At 43.5% G+C, this 21808-nt stretch overlaps 1 protein-coding gene across 4 annotated transcripts in view; it reads left to right on the top strand.

Annotated features, from left to right (window-relative positions):
- The window catches only part of ATP10D (ATPase phospholipid transporting 10D (putative)), an 82109-nt gene that overhangs the window by 47504 nt on the left and 12797 nt on the right, over positions 1-21808 (top strand). For 2 of the 4 annotated variants that reach the window (XM_064486908.1, XM_064486904.1), the window contains exons 11-19: positions 390-578; positions 2820-3429; positions 4052-4158; positions 6393-6519; positions 8131-8315; positions 12826-13135; positions 15799-15875; positions 16836-16961; positions 19626-19826. In XM_064486908.1, coding sequence (XP_064342978.1) covers positions 390-578; positions 2820-3429; positions 4052-4158; positions 6393-6519; positions 8131-8315; positions 12826-13135; positions 15799-15875; positions 16836-16961; positions 19626-19826 — 1932 coding nt within the window. Of the gene's footprint in view, positions 1-389; positions 579-2819; positions 3430-4051; positions 4159-6392; positions 6520-8130; positions 8316-12825; positions 13136-15798; positions 15876-16835; positions 16962-19625; positions 19827-21808 lie in introns of those variants that run through there. The other 2 variants (XM_064486924.1, XM_064486919.1) reach the window with 2 other exon arrangements.

Here is a 21808-nt window from a genome sequence, read left to right as displayed (position 1 = left end):
TGGCACAGCGTTACTATGTGTGAGACTCGTGAGGAAATATTGTGACTCATTAATGAACGGCCATCACGTTACCAGTGCCTATGAACTCCATCAACCTCAACAAGACTCAAATTTTGCTAAGTCACATATCACAGAACAGTAGATGTTGATGTGTTTAGATAGAAATTTAAGAATGCTTCGTGACACCAGAAAACCGGGCCCTTTAGAACCTATTGTGAGCCTGGTAACCTGTCTGAAGATGAGTGTGTCATTTGAGAAGGGAAAGGAACATTGCATCATGTGGGTTTCTGTTGTGCTGGTTGCATCTCACTCATTATCTCATGTACTTTAGCCATCTCACACTTTTAGGTGCTTGTTGTAACAACACTGTGTCTTGCTGGATTTTTCAGGAAACTGACGTGGTACCAGACACAAGGCTCTTGGACAAGTTTAGTCAGATCACACCCCAGCTTTTGGCCTCACTGGATGAGACCACCCAAGACCCACCCCTGGAGGCTCTGTACATCATCGACTTCTTTATTGCGTTGGCAATCTGCAACACAGTAGTGGTTTCTGCTCCTAACCAACCACGGCAGAAGGTAAGGTCTCTAATGCAAACAGGGGTCACCTTCCAGAAGAGAACTTTGGGTATAAATATACTTGTTATGTGGTCTTGCTGTGTGGAATAATTAGTAATAGTAACAGGTGACATTTATGCGTTGCTTAATCTGTGCTCTGATCTTAATGATGTTCTAAGTGATTTACAGGTATTAATATGTTTAATCCTCCCAGCAGCCCCATGAACTAGGTACCATTCCTCTGCTATCCCCCATTTTACAGCTGAGCTTCAGTGACTTGCCCAGGGTCACAGGATCAGTTTGTGAGGGAGGTGGGGTTGAACCCAGGAAGTCTGACTCAGTGCTGCCAGACTGTTTGGAAGGATAGCTGATGAGAGCAGGTCTTGGGACATGTGACTCTGTTCATCTTGCTTTAGTTTCCTTACCAAACTGAAGCTTTCTCTGATCCTCCTGAGACCTCCAGCATATGTGCTACATCAAGCAAAATACAAAGTATTGGAGTCCTTATTAAGTTTGATGATCATGTACCTTTTCATGTACCCGTCGTGTTCATTTAAACTCAGTCCAGCACATCTGTAATATACCAAGGTTCTGCAGTTCCCCGACAAGCTAGATTTTTAAAGTCTATTTTGTCGCTTAGAATTCATGGAAAATTCACTTTCAGTTAAAAAGAAAAACTTGTTGTAGAGACAGGTGATTCACTACTTGCTATGTTACCTACCTTGAGTGTGACCGTCTCCCCTTTTGCTCACATCCACTGAAAACTCAATCTGCAGCACAGCCCAATTCAGTTTTAGTTATCCCTCAGATCATTTTCTTTTGGCAACTTCAGAGGTGGTCAGTTTTAACATAAAAATAATTTAATTCCCATTAAGTTATCATTTGATCAGAAACTGTCTCTTTGTAAGATTTCGACTAGTAATTTTCTCTTTGAAAACTGATGATGCAGTTAGAGAATAAACCACTGGATCTTCTTTCTCCTCACATAACACTTTTTCATATACTTCTGTTTCCAATGCAGACATCTTTTGATGTTTCTGCTTAAGAAATATTGTTGCCTTATCCTCAAAGAAGATAGTATTCTGTGGCCTGAAAGAAAATCTCTGTAGGCCTGTAAGAGCCTAGGCTTCATGCTACTTCAAGGTAATGATGGAAAGGCAGAGCATAAAGAGTGGATAGAATTCACGTGCAGTACAGAAAGCTCACCTGTGGTAGAGTTTCATTTTTCATTTCTGAGTTGCCAGTAAATTTGAAAATTGATCAGCATGAGTCCCTCGAACTGTCAAAACATTAATAATTATTAGGAGAACACTTTTTAATTCCTTGGTCGTTTTCTTTCTTTCTTTTTAATGGATGCACTGGGGATCGAACCCAGGACCTCATACATGCTAAGCTTGCTCTCTACCACTGAGTTATTACCCACCCACCCCTTGGGCATTTCTGAGTGAGAAAATTTTAGAGTTCTATTAATTGGTCTTTACAATTTGTATTAAGTTCTAAGTTTAATCACTGATAAAAATTAAGATCTAGAAGAAATCAGGCTATGAACAAGAAAAAATTCTCTAAAAATAGAAATTTGAATTCATATTATGATTTTGATCATTCTTCCATAAGGTACTTTATTGGCCTATTTTTTTAAAGTCATATTAGCAACCATTTTAGAATCTGGAAAACAAAAGAAAATACATGTTAATTTTTTGATTTGCTATCTTTCAGTGTTTTAAATGTGCATTTTTATTTGTTCTTACACTATTCATACTGTTTTTATAGCTTTTTCAATATTTGCCTGTAATCTTTATAAACTTTAGATACTATATAATATTTAAGAAGATGTTTCTAATTTGCTATTATTGAATACTTAACTTGCTTATAATTTTTAAATAGTCATTGCTAGGATGCATACAATAAAGATGATTAATTTTCTAAGTTATTTCATTAGGAAAAATTGCTATAAGTATGCCCACTGCTAGCAATATTAGCCTTTTATGTCTTTTGCTGTCAGCGTCAGATTTCTTCCTAAATGGTTGTAGAAATTCACAATGCCATCCACATTAGCACATCTTTTTCATCATGGCTGTTTTAATTTTTATTAATATCTTTGGTGGTTTAAGAAAGAAGCAGGCTGCTAGCTATTTAAGGGAGTGATCATTCTTCGCATCTCTTTTTTTTTTTTTTTTCTTTTTTTTTTCGGTTTGACTTCAGAGTTGTTATCAACTGCTTTTGACTGTATTATTGAGACCTTCCCAAATGATCTTTCCCTAGATCGGACTCTCTGCTCTGAGTGGAATGCCCATTAAGTCTCTAGAAGAGATTAAAAGCCTCTTCCAGAGACTGTCCGTCCGAAGGTCGAGTTCGCCATCTCTTGCCAGTGGGAAGGAGCCATCGTCGGGGGTCCCACACGCCTTTGTGAGCAGGCTCTCTCTCTTTAGCCGAATGAAACCCGCTTCACCTGTGGAGGAAGAAGTCTCCCGGACAGACCACAGCCCCCAGGGCTCTGGTACCTCAGCTCGTCCCGTCGAAACCGAGAAACGAAACAGCGACACGGATGTCACAGACAGCGGGGCGGAACCCCTGCCTGGACAGCCCTTGGCCTCCAGCCTGTGCTACGAGGCCGAGAGCCCGGATGAGGCGGCGCTGGTGTACGCGGCCCGGGCTTACCAGTGCACCCTGCGGTCCCGGTCTCCGGAGCAGGTCGTGCTGGACTTCGCTGCTTTGGGACCATTAACATTTCAGCTCCTCCACATCCTGCCCTTCGACTCAGTAAGAAAAAGGATGTCCGTTGTGGTCCGGCACCCGCTCTCCAGCCAGGTGGTGGTGTACACGAAGGGCGCGGACTCCGTGGTCATGCGGCTGCTGGCGGCGGCGGCCCCAGGTGGGTCCCTGCGGGCAGAGACGGAGGGGCAGGAAGCCCTGGGGGAGGGGACGCCCACTCCCAGTGGTTTTCTAAAGGCAGACAAGCCGATGTGTGAGGATCACTCACACTTGGTGCAGGCGGGGAAGCTGCCTAAGTTTTGGTGAGAAAGCACCGAAGTTCGGGCGTTGCGCAGACCGCGGTTCAAATCCGGATCCTGACGTTAGCTATGACCTGATAGTCGCCGAACTGTTCCGTGCCCAAGCCCTCAGTGAGCGGGGATTAGCGTACCTCCTGTACAGGTTCCTGGGAGGTTGAATGATAAACTATCTGCAGTAAAGGCAGCGCCCCTGCGCAGAGCCTGGAGAGCGGTACGTGCGCGGGGAATGGTAACCAGCATTCCCATAGTCATAACGACTGTTCGTTACCAATGGTGTGGGAACAGTGTTTGTGTTGAGTCCTTGGCACCTTCCTCTCCCCAGGGAGAACGGAACAGGGAAGGATTCATTCTGAGGAGTCCCTTTTCTAAGTGGATTCAAAACTACAAGGCCTTTTGTTTGTTGCAGGTTAAGCGACCATTGTTTTTAAAGAGATGTCTGTACTCGGGCAGACTGGACCACTTGTGTTTTGTTAATTATTTCAGATGGACCAAGTCTGGAAAAACAGCAGGTGATGATAAGGGAGCAGACGCAGAAGCACTTGGATGGTTACGCCAAGCGGGGCCTGCGCACTCTGTGTATAGCAAAGAGGGTGAGCCTGCGCCCTGCGCCCCGTGGCTTCCTCCTCCCCGTGTTTGACTCTCAATTTAGGAGAACTAGCATGCATCAAACCGCGGTCCCGGCTCTGGGGAAAGTGCTTGGGCCACTGGCCCTCTTCTCATGTGGCTTCTTTATTCCTTGTATATAAGTTGGTTGGAGTTTGTCCGCAAAGAATTTTGCCAACAATGTGCCTCAAAATTATGGTCTCTGAGTTCTCACAGATTTCAGTATATCTGAGTTGTTTTGTATGTAAACTGCAGTTTGGCTGGGAATAAAATCCCCAGGTCCTGCTGCAGTCTTTCTCTGAGTGCCCTGTAAATATCGTTCCCCATCTTATAGCATTAGAAGTGCTTTGGAAAGAATCAGGCCAGAGACTGGCCTTAACTCTCCCCATGTAAGTTCTAGGTATTTTTCCTTATATGCTCATAAGTCTGTATCTGCAAATCCAGGTAAATTGACTAAATATTATCTCAGTGTCGATTATTCACTATTGAGAATAATCCTGGGACGTGATATATCCTTTAGAATAAAAATTTAAGTAATAAGAAAGAAGACAGAGCTCCAAGAAGTGATTTTATTACCAGAACCACCCCTGGGGGCATGGGAGAAAGAGATACAGAGCCTTTTAAGAGTGAATTGGTCAAGGTTTTTGTGCCACTTGGCCAGTGGGGTATGGCTTACTATTGACCAAGTCCAGCTGCTCAGCTGTAATGAGGCTATGCAGGGCTTTACCCTCCCTCACTGATAAGCCAAGGCATCTCCAGCCCCATCCCTACAACCATGGCCACAGCCACATCCCCAACTGCACACCTGGACAATGTATTTCTTCCTTCCGCGAGCAAACTCCAGTAGCTCACTGTTGCAGAGAAGGGAGGGAAGTCTACTTAAGGTGGAGAAGGGAGAGTCTAGTAAGGACTAGTAAAGCCCTTCTCTTTCCAATCACGAGAAGGATGTGCTTATGAGGGAGGGAAGGGAGTTTGTTGTAAAGATACAACAGAGACTTTGATGAACATTGAAGGACAAGAAACAAGTCAGCCCACGTGGGAGAATGATTAGAGAAGAACCAAGGAGGCTACTCTGGCCAGCTTTCTCCCCCTGCTGTAAAATACCTCCCACCCATTCTGTTGTCTTCTCCCTCCCTAGCTCTCAGCCTTGCAGTTAATTTTTGCAGAGTATCAATTTCCCCTCCTTCATTCTGGGCTCTAGCTAGTAGAGAAAACAGAGAGATATCTGTAGATCAGAGTGTCAGTGTGTTAATGGCTTCCCAGTAATTCCCAAACTGTAGAGTTCCTGGGAGACCTGAATTGGAGACTGTAGTTATAATCTGAGACCAGCACAGGGGTCTCTCATTTCTTATTTAAATTCTAGCTTTTAGGAACTTTCTTAGGGCAAGTGGGATCTGTTGTAGACTCCAAGACACTTAGTCAACCAGCTTCATGGAGTCAAAAGCCTGCCTCACACATTTGTAAGAAGAATGGAGAATTCATGATCAAAACAGAACCCCTGCCTTTTCAGTGGACTGATCCTGTCCTGATAAAAATGTAACCCAATAGGTGTCAGATTCTCCCAATCAGATTACCTTGTGGGCAAGAGTGAGTAGGTAAATTGCCTCACCCTGCTACCTCGTGCTGCTTTATAAGAACTGAAAGTAGATTTTTCTCTCTGACACCCTGAAGACAAAGGAAAATGTATCATTGGTTCCTTCTCCAGGAATTCCACTCCGTTTTTTGTCTGGAAGAGGATTTTCTTAATTTACCCATATGGTCTCCTCTTTCTTTTAACCTTTACAAATAACTAACCCCATAAACCAACCATCAAAAGACATTAAAGGTGCTGCTAGCTGCATAATACCTGAAACTGAATCGTCCAGACACTGCTTTCTCAAATGCACTATTAGAATCAGCCTGAATTTAACTACCAAGTGGAGCCTTCTCCCAACTGTATACTTCCTGGTTTAATTAAATAGTTTAACCCTCTTTCCTCATGTACGGTGCCTAGAATTTCCCAGAGACATTGAGCTACAGGGTCCATCCATCGTCAGTGTTACACTGGTCTGATCACAGAGCGCAGGGAGTCTGTGACCCTGTGGTCCCAGGCTGCGGACCTAGCCTGAGTGCACCCAGAGAGAGGAATACCTAAAACAGGTTGATGACTTGACATTTTTCCAGGGGTCAGTCCTGGCAGGATTATCAAATGGCCTGCCTCACACCCTTTTTTCCGCCATAGGTCATGAGTGACACTGAATATGCAGAGTGGCTGAGTAATCATTTTTCAGCTGAAACCAGCATTGACAACAGGGAAGAATTACTACTTGAATCTGCCATGAAGCTGGAGAACAAACTGACTTTACTTGGTAGGTAGACGGCTGTTGTATTGTCTGAATGGGGAGTTTTCAGAAATACTTGACGTCTCTAAATAAGTCATTCACCAGTGCCTTTTTTTTTCACTTTGATCTGATGTATGTGGTCCTACCCACCCTGTCCAGTTAGATTTCTGCCCAATTTCCAATTCTTTCCATTTTATTTTCCACTGCAGTAAGTTAGACTTCATTTGTGGTGGGATCAGGGTGATCATTCTTAAGATCATTTAAAAATTCAGCACTTAACATAGAGTACAAAGCCAGATAAGTACCCTGGTTCAAGAGAAGAAAGCTAAGGTTTCTTGCTAGGGCATTGGATGAGGTATTTAGTATGTGTGGTCTTTTTGAATCTATACAACAAATCTCCATTTTATTTAGAAGAAACTTGGGACACAGAACAGTTTAATGACCCCTCGATGTCACATGCTCAGCACTGGCAGAGCTAGGAAGCAGCTCAGATCTGCCTCCCTCCAGGGCCTGCACTCTTTATTCTGTATCTACAACTGGACTCATGAAATGTATGTCTCTCTCTCCGGTTACTTTCCGGTTCCAACTAAAAGTTGTACAACTGACATCTCTTTTCTCAGATTGAGCTGCCTCTTAAAATCACCTGGAGTGCTTTATCAAAAGCTGATGACTACCCACGGATTCTGATTCAGTCGGTCTGATAGGTGGCCTGGGCATTTGAGGTTTTAAAAGCTCCCCAAGCAGTTTGAAGAGAGGCAGCCAGTGTTGAGAAACACTGCCCTGGAGTCTGCACATCTAGAGTCTCAAACAAGTGCTAACACACCAAGACATGAGTCTCTGAGCTCCATTCCTCTGGTTCAGAGAAAAACGATGATCTAACTTGGTCTCTAGCCAGTAGAATAAGGATATTCCTCCTAAGTCATTTCTCCATTTTGCTGTGATGGATATAGGTCCACGGTTCCTCCTCTGCTGTTCCAGTCTCAAAACAGCTCTGTGGGTTTTAGTGCCAAAAGTCATCTAGCAGCAAAATCAGGCGTGAGTTGATGAGACAATTTAGTCTTTATTATCCTAATTAATGTGGTTGTTATAATTTGTATGTTTTTCTAAAAAGATTGATATGCTTGATGAACAGATATTACAAAATATACATGTACCATCTTACCTTTTTAAAATCTGCGAAACTTTTGAATTCCAAAGCATCTTGCCCCAGTTGTCTCAGAAAAGGGAATTATGGACTTGTATCATGAGAGAGCATTAAAAATAGATATTACATGTTGCTGACCAGAACATTCTTTAAAAGCCTGTCCCTCCCCTTGGGAGTATCATAGAATTATAAGATTGTGGAGTGAGGCTACAAAGGTAATTGAATAACACCCCTTCAATTTACAAAGAAGAAAGCTGGCCAAAAGGAGAGCAAATTTGATAAACTCATCGATTAGTAAAGCTTTCCTCCCAAAAGATTACTTTGTATATGATTCTGGTCTGGGTCTTCACTCTTCACTTGGATCCCTCCAAGCTCCTGGCGGTTTGCGTAGTTCAGGCTTGGGTTGGCTAACAGACATGATTCAATTATAGCCTAGGGGAGCTTCTGCTGGCTTTAGTTTCTTGCAAGCCCGGTTGCACTTTGTTATCTTTTAGGTGCTACTGGCATTGAAGACCGTCTACAGGAGGGTGTCCCCGAGTCTATAGACGCTCTTCACAAAGCCGGAATCAAGATCTGGATGCTGACAGGCGACAAACAGGAGACTGCTGTCAATATTGCTTATGCGTGCAAACTGCTGGAACCAGATGACAAGCTTTTTATCCTCGATACTGAAAGTAAAGTATGTATACTGAGATTAAACCAGTCTTTTGTTTCAAAGCCAGTGGAGTACTTGTGGTTTGATAACCATAAGGAGAAAGATGAACCAATAACCATTAGCTCCTTGATAATTAGTTCTTCCATCCAGCAACCTAGCTTGTTCTTCTAAAGGGCTGGAAAAATAGAATGATTCTAAGGAATCATTGCTGAATAAAGGCATTGAAAGAAAGTTTCCTTTTTATTTGCTTTTTTCCCCCTCCACATCGGATTATCACTGATTTGACAAGATTTAGCCCAGGATGACAAAATATGTCAAGCTCTGGGACAGGAATCTACCTCCCTTTCAAGCTGAGGGGAGGTGATGATTTCTGTTGGAATCAGGTGAATAAATATTTTTATGGTTATTCTAAAAATAGACTCGCAGAATAATTGTGCCCTCTAGTGGTAAATCTTAGCTAGTGCACCTGAGAAGATCAAAAGTTGGAGGAACTGTTTAAGGGAAGGGAAAAAAGTGTTTTCCTTTTCGTAAGGAGAAGGAATTTAAGGGGTTTGGACTCAGCCTGTTGTTTTTTGGGTTTTTTTTTTTTCCGATACCCCCCCTTCCCTCCACCCTGCCACACATCTATAATGCAGATGTTCTCATCAGTTAAACGGCAATTTATTTTTTTCAGAAGATTCCTGGTAGTGAAACTAAGATTTGTGAGTATTGTTTAGTCTGCTTGGAAAACCTTCCTCCTTCCTTCCTGAGTTGTGAGACTTAATCAGTGACATACAGTTGGTCACAGCAACCGGCTTCTCAGAAGCCCTCTGGACCGTCTCGCTCGGGTCACATCTTGGGCCTCTGTCACAGGCTGCCAGGTTTGGTCAGCTGTGTCATTACGGTCAGGCCCCGAGCAATACCCGACTAGATGGTGCATCTGGGGGAAAGAGAATTTTCCTTATTCGACGCAGAGTGAGTTCTCCTTGGCAGTTGCCGTGGCCCAGGGACCCACAAGCACAACCACCAGCCAGATCCCGGTACCAGCCAAGAAGTGAGCACAAGAAAGTGCTTAGTAACTGCAGTCACTAAAGTGGATGTGCCCTGAGTCTGGGAAGACCCGGGCTCAAACGCTTAGCCAGCAGTGACCAGGTATGTGACCTTGGGGAGTTACCCTCGTGAGTCATCATCCTTACCTGTAGGGTAAGACTAACGCCTATTTCATAGGCTTGTTGTGGGCATTAAATGAGAAAACAGAAATTGTTTAATGTGGTGCCTGGCAGAAGAAAAGGGTTCAATGAACATGTAAGAGTAAAAGTAATCAGTCATTTGTGTTTGATTTTGACTTGAACATTTTCGTGAGCAGTAAAATCATGAGGGCTGTGAAATTTATTTGTAAATACACAGTTATGGTTAATGATATTTGAAACTACCAACTCAGGAATACTGTTTTTGGAGTATCCACTGTGGACTTTTCTGACTACAAAACTCGAGGATTTTGGCTTTTGTTTTGCTATCAATAGCTATTTTACCTCTTTAAGTTTTTCAGATAACTAGATGGAACACAGTGAGTGAACAGCATTGGATTTAGTTTTATACCTTAAATTCATGCACATAAAATCCCAGGCACATAGTGGGGCTCCATCACTACATTAGTTTCTCTTCCCCACTCTCCACCCTCAGAAGATGCCAAGAGTTAAAAATGGAATTGAGGGTCATGGAGCCCAGTTTGACATTTAGTGAAGGAATTGCTCCTGTGACATTTTAAGTGGGCCACCTGGCAGCAGGGGAACATCCAGTCATTTCTATAGTGTAGAGCTTCAATTTTACAAATCTCCATCAGCGGTGCTTCCTAAGTTTGCAAATTAGGTTATAGTTAATGTAGCCACTTACAAACCTTGCGTAGTTTCTGTTCTCATATGTTGTGATTCTTTCTTGTTTTAGTATAACCCTAACCCTGGCGTACTTACTGCTTTTCAGAATTCATTATTTGATTCTTAGAATCCACAAAAGGCTTTTTCATACATGATCTCACTTGACCATCACAACAAGTAGACAAAGCAGGTAAAATTATTCCTGGTTTTTAGCCCAAGACTCCAAAAGGTTGTGATTTGTCGAAGCACCCACAGCTGATTACTTGTCCAGCATGCTTTTTGTATTATTGCGTATTATATAATCTCTACTATATATATCTGTACTTATATGTTATTCATGAAGTTAAGTTCTATAAAGTGACTGAATTAGCAAAAAACTGAACCATTACCTTTATGGGATATAAAGGATTAGGTTCCCGTGAGCCTCCAGTCACATTTTTGTCAACCAATCAATATATAACCTTGCTTCGTGTGTGTTTCTTTTTCAAGGCATCATATTTAATATATATATAGTTGATTCATTAACATTGAGCTCAAGACCAACAGCATGTAACTCAAGCCTGAATGAAGCTTGTCTAACACAAGTTTTGTCCATGAGGCACATCGTGCCATCTTGTGCGTGGGAACACTAGCTGCATTAAAGCACTGTAGTTGGGGGCCATTTAAAACAGTGAAATCTCCAGGAAAAAGCGCAGCAACACAGAAAAACACGTCGCCAAACAGGCTGTAAGAAGGACGCTTGTTTCCAGGGTGGGAGCTGACCCACGTCAGAGCCTCACCTTGCTCAGCCGCATCCGGGAAGATGCATGTCACGTGACTCAAAATTTTGGTCACTCTGTGCATGTCCACAAATGACCGAGAAAGCACCTTGATTGCTGATCACAGGATGACAGATAAATTTTAGCAAATAGGTGAATTTGCAGATACGGAATCTGCAAATAATGAAGATTGACTATATACATGGACATATTTTTTTCCTATAATGAAAATACAGTTAATTTACAAAACTAAGCATTTTTGTACCCAAGTAGGAGAATAAGAGCATCTATAATCAATCTGCAGTCATCAAAGCACAGATAATTGGCATTCAGTTTGAAGGGCGTCCACGCAGACTGCACTCTGCTCTGTGGGCAAATGAATGCTCACACACAGACTGCGTGTATACCCTTGTACAGTCTTGTAGCTCTATTTTTTCACTTAATAAATCTCTTAACCATCATCTCATGTTAAATAGACTGCAGGGGATGTTACTTTCTAAATGTATCGTTTTAATTTAACCAAACTCTGAAAGGTTTTTAAAAATAATTTTTTTACTATTCTGTTTGGAGCCTATAATGAGAATATTTGATTCATCTTTGGATACTTTTCCTTGGGGGCTTTTGAGATAGATGGGATCAGATTTGTTAACAAAGGTAAAGGTTGCCAGGGAGCTCCATTTTGAAGTTGAATCTCTTGTTTATAGTTTGTGTGATTATTAAGTCTTTGTTGTGTTGTGCCTGTGTATCTGTATCTACTTCCCATCTGACTTGGTTGTGGGTTGAGAAACACTTGATAAAACAGCATTTGAAATAAGAGTACGTAGCCTCTGAGTGTGGGGCTCCCTCATGAATGGGCTATTTCAGGCTTAGTAAGTGAAAACGTAAATGCGCCGCTCCTGGATTTTGTTTGGCTCTATTCCTAGTGGTCATTTGATACAATGATTTCTGGATCAGCTGATTATTCACGTTCTTGAGTAGAATTCATCCAGCAAATATTTATTGAGTGCCTAGCACAGCCCTCTCTCAAGCATAGGAAGGTTTTAAAAGTAAATTGAAAGTGCCATCTGTCTTCAGAGAACTTCCTAACTAGTGTGGGGTGAGGAGAGTGGAGGGAGGTACCAAACCAAATGTGATGAGTGCCACCAAGAGCACCCGGCCAGAACGTATGCTCTATGAGGGCGGGGATTTCTGGTGCATTGATGTATCCCCAGCATCTAGAATGTTTTCAAGTATACAGTTGTTTTTCAGTAAATACTTCGTGATGAATGAATGCGTTGAATCCAGAAGAAGATAAAAATCATAATTACTTTCGAGGTTTTTTGGGGCAGTTTTTGAGGGGGGTAATTAGGTTTGTCTATTTATTTAATGGAGGTACTAGGGACTGAACCCAGGACCTTGTACATGCTAGGCACGCTCTCTACCACTGAGCTATACCTTCCCTCCATAATTACTTTTAAATTCTGCTGAGTGTTGTGCTTTACGCTAGGAACTCTGCGTGTGTTACTTCACTTACTCCTCACAACAGTATTATAATGTAGACATTTGTGTTTTTCATATGAGAAAATTGAAGCTCAGAGAAGTTACGTAATTTGCCTAATGTCAAGCAGGGAGCAAAGGGCAGAATAGGACCAAAGGTCTCTTGAGAGTTGCAGTTTGAGAAAGTAAATTGCACAAATAAAGAAATTGTACAACTATTTCTTAGTCGTACTGTTGGAAGCAAGATGTCCCCCATCCTTTTAACACATGGCCGCGTGCGCACAGAAGTCTCTGTGGAAGAGCTGTGAGGTCTTTGAAAGGAGCTGATGACTCACCACCTGGGGTTGCTTTGATGCAGCTGTCGTTAAAGAATAATGATGATAAATTCAGCTGGATGTGGCCAGCAAGGGAGCCCCAAGGTTAACGGTCTTTGCTTCTTGGTTTAAGGATGCCTGTGTGATGCTGATGGACACTATTTTGAAAGAAATTCAGAAGAAGAATCCAGCTTCTCCAGAGCCAGCATCATTAAGTGAGGGTTTACACCAGCCTCCCGCCCCCCAGAACTCAGGGCTGCGGGCTGGACTCGTCATTACCGGGAAGACCCTGGAGTTTGCCCTGCAGGAAAGTCTGCAGAGGCAGTTCCTGGAGCTGACTGCCTGCTGTCAGGCTGTGGTCTGCTGCCGTGCCACGCCCCTGCAGAAAAGCGAGGTGGTGAAATCGGTACGCAGCCACCTCCAAGTGATGACCTTGGCCATCGGTGAGTGGGGACGGAACCCCGCCCTGTGCTGCTCACTTTCGTGTCATGTGAAGTGGTCCTTCGGTCTGTGTTTCCTTCTGCACATCTGTTAACCCTTCTGTGGGTCTGTCCTTTTCCTCCCCCTCTTTCCCTTCCGCTTTTCCTCTCTCCTTTCTCTCCATCCCCCCGCTCCCTCCCCTCTATAGCCTCCATCACCTGTCTGACCACCTGCTATGAACCAGGTGATAGAGGTGTGACACGGAAAACAGTATCATAGGACATGGGTCACACGTCAGGTCCCCAAATCAGCCGGGTTAAGGAGGCTAATGGGCTGAATCACAGAACTGAAAAGTCCACGAGTTCTACCTTCAAGAAAGTTAAATTTAGAAATATGAACAATTCGTTTATTTATTCAACAAATACTTATCAAGTGCCTTCTATGTACCAGGCATTTTTCCAGGCAACGGAGATACAAGAGTATATCAAACTGACAAAGTATCTTTTCTTAAGGCACTTACATCTAGTAGGAGGGCAGTACAGGAACAAATGAAACAAAAACAAAAAGGTGTAAAGATTTAAAATACCAGATAGTGACCAATGCTATTGAAAAAATAAAGCAAAGTCAGCATATGCAGAGCACTGGGGGAGAGGGCTGCGACTGGAAATACCTTTTTCAGAGACAGTCTCACTGATAAGGTTGTGTGTGAGCAGAGACTTCAAGGAAATGATGAGGGAACCATGGGAGATGTGGGGGAAGAAGGTTCCTGGCAGAGAAGACAATGAAAGGTAAGGCCATGGACCATGCTTGGTGTGTTCAAGTCCAAGGCAAAGGGATTCAGCAAAGGGAGGATTTCTCTTCAAGCTAGGGAAGGGCAGAGAGGTGGCAGGCAGCCAAACCATGTCGGGTCTTGGAGGCCAGTGCAGGTTTTGGCTTTTATGGGGAGAGATGGGGAGCTGTAGGTGGACTTTGAGCAGAGGGGGGACATGAGCTGCCTTAACTTTAAAAGGATCACGTTGGCTGCTGTGTTGAGAGTAACCACTGTGTTGCAAGGACATAATGAGGGAGACCAGTTGAGAGGCTGTTGAAATAGTTCAGGCATGAGAGAATGGTGGCTTGAGCCCAGGTGGATGCAGACGAGGTGGCGGGATGTGGTCAAAGAATGGACATGGTTTGAAGAAAGAGCTGGTGACATTTGCTGATGGACTGGATGTGTTATATACTAGAAGGGCTCAAGGAGGGAGGACATCGAGGTTTTGTTTCTAAGAACAGAAAGGACGGAGCTGTTTTTCTGAGACAGTCAGGGAAATCAGGAGTTGGGTCTTCTACACGTTAAATGTGATAAGCCCATTAGATGTCTAAGCAGTGATGTCAAGTAGGCAGCTGGATATGAAGTCTGGAACTTGGCAAGGAGGAACTGGCTAGAGATAGAAGTTTGGGAATCATAAGTCTAGTGATGATATTTAAAGCCTTGATAGTAACTGAGATCACCAAAAAATGAGTATAAACGGAGAAGAAAAGCGGGTGAGATTCAGCTCTGAGACACTCCAGAGTTCAGGGACGAGTGAGACAAGGACCCAGCCATCGCCTACAGTCTGTTTTCACCTGGATTGTTTTCCGCTTCAGGTGGCATCTCCCCTCAAGGTGCTAATAGAGTCCTTGAAAATTCCCACCCTTCTGTCCTGTCCAGTTAGCAACCAGAGTGAAAAGATAGCACCTCTTTCCAAGTTGCTGAAATAAAGAATCAGGATTAGGATGGAATTTTGTTCAGCTGTCTTATTGAATGAACACGTGAATGAATGAATTGTTCAAGCCACTAGATCCAGATGTTCCTGAGGCCAGAACCCTGGACATGTCAATTACATCACTGAAGTTGAGTCACGTGCCCATCTCTGAACCAGTCACTGAGGCTGAGGACAGACAATGCTAATTGTCCAGCCCCGGGTCAGTTGCCCTTCCTAAATCTAGGGGTTTGGGTTCATCCTTAAAAGCTACATGGACTCAGAGTCCCCAGGGAAAATCAGGATACTATTACCAGTGAAGTATAGTGCCAGGATACTATAAACAAGTGAAAGTTGCTGGGCTGTGGGAAATAACAAATGTTCATTACCAGCAGGAAGGCAATACCTCCTCTTAAGAAGCTTCCAATGTGTTGGGGAGACAAAGAAATCTATGGCAACCACAATGCTGTGTGATAAGTATGATAAAAATTCACAAAGTAGTACTTGGAGCCTAAGGAAGGGGCATTGGATCTAAAGGCATATGAGAAGGATTTTCCAGAGGCAGTGAGATCTAAGCTGAGAGCAGGGGCGCTTGAAATCCAGCAAGGTGGGGCGAGGCGGTGAGGACAGTGTTATAAGAGAGGAACAACATGAGCAGTGGCTGGAAGGAGCAGGGTGTATCTGGAAAATTGAAAGTAGAGTGAGTGGCATAGAGAAAGGGGAGGTCAGTCCAGGTAGGTGGCATAGCATGTAGGACTTTAAGGTAGTATTGAGTTCAGAATTCTTCCCAACGGCAATAGGGTGTCACATTTAATTTCTGCATGGCTAGCTTCCAGACAATGTGGAGACATGGGATAAACTTTGAAGGATTTGATTGTTTGCTTGAGTGGCTACTGTTGATTTGCACCATTTGCATCTTTTCTTTACTCCTCATATGGTTCTTACTTTTTTTCTGTCTCTTGAAGGTGATGGTGCCAATGATGTTAGCATGATTCAAGTGGCAGACATTGGGATAGGGATCTCTGGTCAAGAAGGCATGCAGGTGAGTGGATGTTGGGCACCCAAATACCGTGAACCTCACCTGCCCATCCAGAGGCAACATTCTCCATGGCCAGACCTCTGTGGTGGAGCGAGGCTGTCTGCGGCTAGCTCAGGAGTGGGTGGCAGGACAGTAAGCCATTCATTCGTTCATCATTTACTGGGTGAGCAGTATTGGTATTTTCCTGGACAGTTTTAGCTCTGCAGTTCACTTACTCAGTTTAAAAAGTATAAGTTATCTAACTCATAAGAGCATATAGTTTAGCCCTGCAATGACTACGTGACTTTTGACATTGATGAGAGCCACTAAGGATTTGAATAAAAGACCTAAGGATCTTAAAGAAGGAGCGAGGAGAAGATCTGAGAGAATGAGGGAGATGGGAGTGTCCTGTTTATGTGTGTATGTTGGCTAATGTTTTAGGCACAAAAGTCAGATAGAAGCTTGTCCAAAAGACTGCTTGTCATCTGTGGAGCAAATGCTGTCAAAGAAAAGTGGAGATGAGGCTTAGGGTTTCCCAAGAATTGTAAATTACGGCATCTCTACAAAAGATGAGAAATTCAAATACCTCTTTGCCTGACACATTATACAAAGTCACATGGAGTCATGACTACAGTACTTTTAATATTTTCCTCCTGGAGGAGAAACAAGTGCACATTGTGATGAGCTGCCTCCTAGGGGCAGCACACTTGCTCAAATGACATCATGAGTGGTAACAAAAGAGAGGACTTGTTTCATTGGCCCATACTGGAAGGCTGCATAGGCAACCTGTTAAGGCTCTGTACTCGTGGGTTTTTGCTGGGAGGGTTTTTGTTTTGGCTTGCTTTTGGGGTATATTTGGTCTATGTGTAAGGTTTAAAACATATTTGAACGGTCTGAGCCTGCTGGCAGTCAGGTGGCCAGGCTGTGTCTGTTCTAACGCGTTGGATTGCTCAGGGTGACGTTCTCTCCCCGTTGCCTCCGCAGGCTGTGATGGCCAGCGACTTTGCCATTTCTCAGTTTAAACATCTCAGCAAGCTCCTCCTTGTCCATGGGCATTGGTGTTATATCCGACTTTCCAACATGATTCTCTATTTTTTCTACAAGAACGTGGTATGTAGCTCCGGAGAATTCGTCCCTTCTCTCCTCCCATTTCCCCTCCTGCTTGTGTAAGGGGTGAGAAGGGGGCGCTGCACACAGCTCACTGGGCTCAGTGATGTTTGGGAAGCAGCCAGGAGCACTCCCGTTGCCTTACCAGGAATAATCTGGGAATGTGCTGTATGTTTCAGCTGCTGACAGCAAATTGCTAGGCTTGTCCATCTGCTAGCATTTTCTATTCCCTGTGCATTTAAATTCAATTAGGCCCTGTCTGGTTCATTTAGAGTCCAATTTCTGACCTTCCATAAAAAGGTTGTGACAAGCAGAATTATGAAATGTTTAATGCTCTCTGTCAGTAGAGAATGGAAAGGTTTGCTTTCATGTTGCAGGAGATACAAAAAAAAAAAATCTGCAGTCCCCAAGTGCATGTCCCGTGGGGTATATTGAAGACACAGACACAGATACAGGTGGAAACCCAGTGCAGTGCCTTAGCCTGGAGCTGCTGGCACCCCCAGAGGAAGAATTCTCTGGCAAGACTATAAAATGTGTTGGTGCTTGGTAGCTGTTTGATGATCAAGGAACTTAATTTGACTGTATGATTCCTAAAAGGGCAGGATTTGATTAGTAGAAGTCCTGGCTTTGAATCTTTAGCATACCACTTAAATTTCAGTTTCCTCTTTGAGAATCTCATGTTGACCTTAGATTGCTTCACCTAAATCCCTTCTAGGAGGGTTTATTACGCAAATATGTCACAGTTTTCAGACCAAATTTATTCTTGGTCTTAGAAGTCCATGTGTGGCAAGTTAGTAGTAAACATAAATTTGCATCACTCTATTGAAATACGGTCTTTAGGAAAAAGATGACTTTAATGGATCGTTTTTGGAATATCCCAGATATGTACTTTAGATCTGTGCATGTGTGTCTGTCTGTCTGTCTGCCTATCAGGAGCTTTTTTTTTTTTTTTCCTGTAGCACAATGAACTTTTCAGGAAGTTCTCAGTACTTTACCTTTAGAATTAGCACTTTTAGTCAAAGTTTAAAAAAAACTTTGATACTTTAGAAAGTTATTTGAAATGTATAATGTCTCTTTCTGAGTACCTGATTCTGGGGGAAAGCTGTGACTTGCAATTTAAAATTTCAGGATGGTCAATGACTTTTAGAGGGGAGCCCCTCTCCCATGTTTTGTTTTTTTAATACCTTGGCATTTTTCTACCTTCTCTTGTATTATGATGCAGCTCACCGCATCCCCTCCCCCTACCTTTTAACTCCACATTTTGAACTAATATTAAAAAGAGACGTGCTCCTGGAGAGATCGAGTGATTATTAGTAGAAAGTACATCCCTGGAGAGCAAGGACCCTGTGGTCCCTCTGCTCTGTGAACCTTGGTGGCCGTTCACACTGGTATTCTCCCAATTCAATCCCACGTCTTTCTTGCCCAGCTAAACAATGAATGGCTTGTACACTGTGGAGAACAGGGCCAGCATCAGGAGCCATTTGAGTGGCTTAGCTTTCTGAGACTGTGGTTCCTGGGTCTTGGCCAACTTTTGAGATAGTGATGAGGACTGTGGATTCAGAATAGCGCCCCGAACCACATGTACCCAAACTGATAACATTTTCAAGAGTGAGGCATAATGCATGTCATGGACCCGAGGCTAAGAAACTCTCGGGATTGTGGCCCCATCCTAAGGTGTTCTGCTGTATCTATGATGCCAATGCTAATAATATCTTAATTGACTAATATTCATTAAAAAGACACTTTATAGGTCATGAGCACCTTCCAACTTCATCTTGATACTAAACCCTAAGGTGATGTAATTCTCATTTTCCAAACAAGGAAACCAAAATTCAGAGAGGTTAGGAAAATAGGCTGAAGTCAGTCCATAGGAAGTGTCCCCCGGCCTTGAAACAACATCCCTGAATATAAGCCCAGTGTCCTTTCCTGGGGCCTGCCTTGCCTGTGGGCACAGAGCTTTTACTATCATGGGCTTATTCTGTCTGAGACAAAATACTGGAGGAAATGATGTACAATGTATGTGCTTGGCTGCTAGGGTGACCACCTGTCCTGGTTTTGCTGGGACCATGCCAGTTTTAGTAATAAGAATGCTATGTCCTGGGAAACTCCTCAGTCCCAAGCAAAGTAGGAATAGAGAGTTGGCCAGCCTGCCAGCACCATCCCATTTCACCACTAAAAAATAATTGTGAAGCCAGAAAGCAGGAGAATAAACACTGGTTGCCACGTACCAGGCACGGGGCTAGGTTCTTTATCTACAGCTAGAATGTCTCCAGTTGAATATTGGCTCTGCCACTTATTAGCCAGGCAACATTGGGCAAGTTGCTTCTCTTCTTTGCACCTCAGTTTCCTCATCTGTAAAATGGGAACAATAGTAATTCCCAAGTTGTCATGAAAATTAAATGAATTATCTGCAAAGCTCTTAGAACAGTGCCAGCACCACATAGTAAATGGTATGTGTGTGTGTGCGTGTATATGTTTATATGTTTTAATTTACTAAAACAGTTACCAGAAGAAGCTGCAAGGTAAGTTGTGGTCTCCATTCTGCAAATGAGGAAGCTGCTCTGAGGGAGAGGCTGAGAGCACTGCTCAGGATGCAGCGTGGGGCATGTGCGGTCGTAGCATGCATTGCTGTTTCTAAGATGCCAATGTCCCTCTTTGTGTCCCTAGGCTTATGTGAACCTCCTTTTCTGGTACCAGTTCTTTTGTGGGTTTTCAGGAACATCCATGACTGACTACTGGGTTTTGATCTTCTTCAACCTCCTTTTCACGTCTGCGCCTCCCGTCATTTACGGTGTTCTGGAGAAAGACAAGTCTGCGGAGACCCTCATGCAGCTGCCAGAACTTTACATGAGCGGTCAGAAGTCAGAGGTGGGTGCTTCAGCAAAGCCACGCGGGCCAGTTCACACCCATTGTCAAAGCGCGTTTTCCAATCAGCTGAAATGTTGTGGTGTGTTGAAAGCGATTTGAATTGGCGGTTTCCAGAGATCTGTACTAACATAGCAGGTATAGTTACTCTCTTCTGAGATGAACACAAATGAAAGATTGGTTTTTATGAAAGATTTTTGTCTTTATGAAAGATTTCAGGTGCTTCTAAGAAGAAATCCAGTCTTTAGACCTTACAACTATTAATAGCTAGTATTTACTAAACCTCGTGGCGCCTTCTGTTGTGCAAACTACTAATTATTCCTGGTCCCAGTCATCGTCACAAATCACTTGGAGAAAGGACCTGGTATTGTTCCCATTCTAAGATGAACAGTCTGAACTTCAAAGGGGCTACGTAACTTTTCCAAAAATCTCATAGCTGAAAAATGGCAGAGCCGGGATGTGAATACTTCTTAGGCTGATTCTAAAGCCAAAATGAAATTCTTTAGGTTCTCCTGTCCTGGAAAACAGTGGCGTAACCTTGATAGCTCCCGCTGTCTAGAACCACACCCCCGCTCCCCTTAATTGACCTCTCAGCCTTATCCACCCACCTCTGATGTATCACGTACATCTGCCCCTTTCCATCCCCCTCTCTCTGCCCTCATTGTCTCTTACCTGGAGTATTGTAGCTCGCTGATTAGTGGGGCTAGCTGTCTCAAAGCTCATTCTTTCTAATTCATCTTTTACAGAATTAATAACAACCAGCATTGAGATAGCCTTACGAACATTTATGTAATGCCTCCTATCTGCCAGGCACTATTGTAAGTGCTTAACATACATAAATCGAATTCTCAAAGTGGCCCTGCCAGATAGGCAGTATCGTTATCCGCACTGTGCATGAGGACAGTCGGGCACAGAGAGGTACCTTAAGTAATCTGCCGTGTCACCAAGCTCGTGGGTGGTGCATGTGATCTCTGGTTCCCGAGCCCGTGCTGGGCTGCAGAGAGAACACCGCTGCCGTCTTTGGTCCTTGGGTACCTCCCACCCCTTTGCTGTTTAATGGCCAGAAATCCAAAGTGCTCTCATAAGTCCATTGTCAGGATCACTGGGACAGAGGTGGACCAGCAACCTGTAGGTACCGCTACATGGACAAAGCGGAGGGGTCAGTCTGGTCAGATAACTGAGCCTTGAGAAGAGGACTCTGTGAGTCAGGACTCCTGGTTGCAAGTGACAGAAAACCAGTTCAAATTGGCTTAATAAAAAAAGGGAGATGTATTGGGTCTGAAACAACCATGGGTGTTTTGCATAGCTGCAAAGTCCAAGAGGAGTGGTGACAGAGCACTGTTACTGTTAAAGCAACTATAAGTGCTGCTTATGGCTCGTTGGCCGCAGCTGAGTTCCATGCCCTTCCCTGTGTTTATATCGCTTTGGCCAGAAAGACCATTTCCCCACTGACCAGGTCTGGGCGGTAGATCATTCCCGAGGGCAGAGCTGAACTACATGGACGGGGTTGAGAAGGCGGGTCCCCTGTAGGTCTAGAGAGATGAGAATGAAGCTCTCCATAAGAAATCCGTGTGCTGGGCTTCTCTGGCCCCATTGTTCTGAAGATGCTGACCAAATCAGCACATGTTAGAAATTAGGGGTTATGTTTAGCCTGAGTTTAAATTCTGGCTCTGTGGTATGTGACCTTGGTGAGTTATTTAACTTGCCTGTACTCCAGTTTGTTTACTTTCTGGAGACAGTGTGAGGATTAGGTAAGATTATATGTGTAAAATTTCCAGCCATATTACCCTCTCAATGTTATTTTTACCCCATCCCCAGACTTAACCAGAAATTTGAGGAAATCTTGAATTTAAAATGATGCGTTTCCTTTTGTCAATCCGACTTTATTCTGGCTTGAATTGCCTTTCCAGACTGGAGAGTAATTTAATGTCCCAAAGCTCAAAGAGCAGCCAGCACAGAGGAGAAGTCAGCTTCCAGGGAAGAAT

The sequence above is a fragment of the Camelus dromedarius genome, chromosome 1, assembly GCF_036321535.1.
Source record: "Camelus dromedarius isolate mCamDro1 chromosome 1, mCamDro1.pat, whole genome shotgun sequence".
Lineage (NCBI taxonomy): Eukaryota > Metazoa > Chordata > Mammalia > Artiodactyla > Camelidae > Camelus > Camelus dromedarius.
Note: the sequence above shows the minus strand (reverse complement) of the source record. Positions and strands in the feature narration are given on the sequence as shown.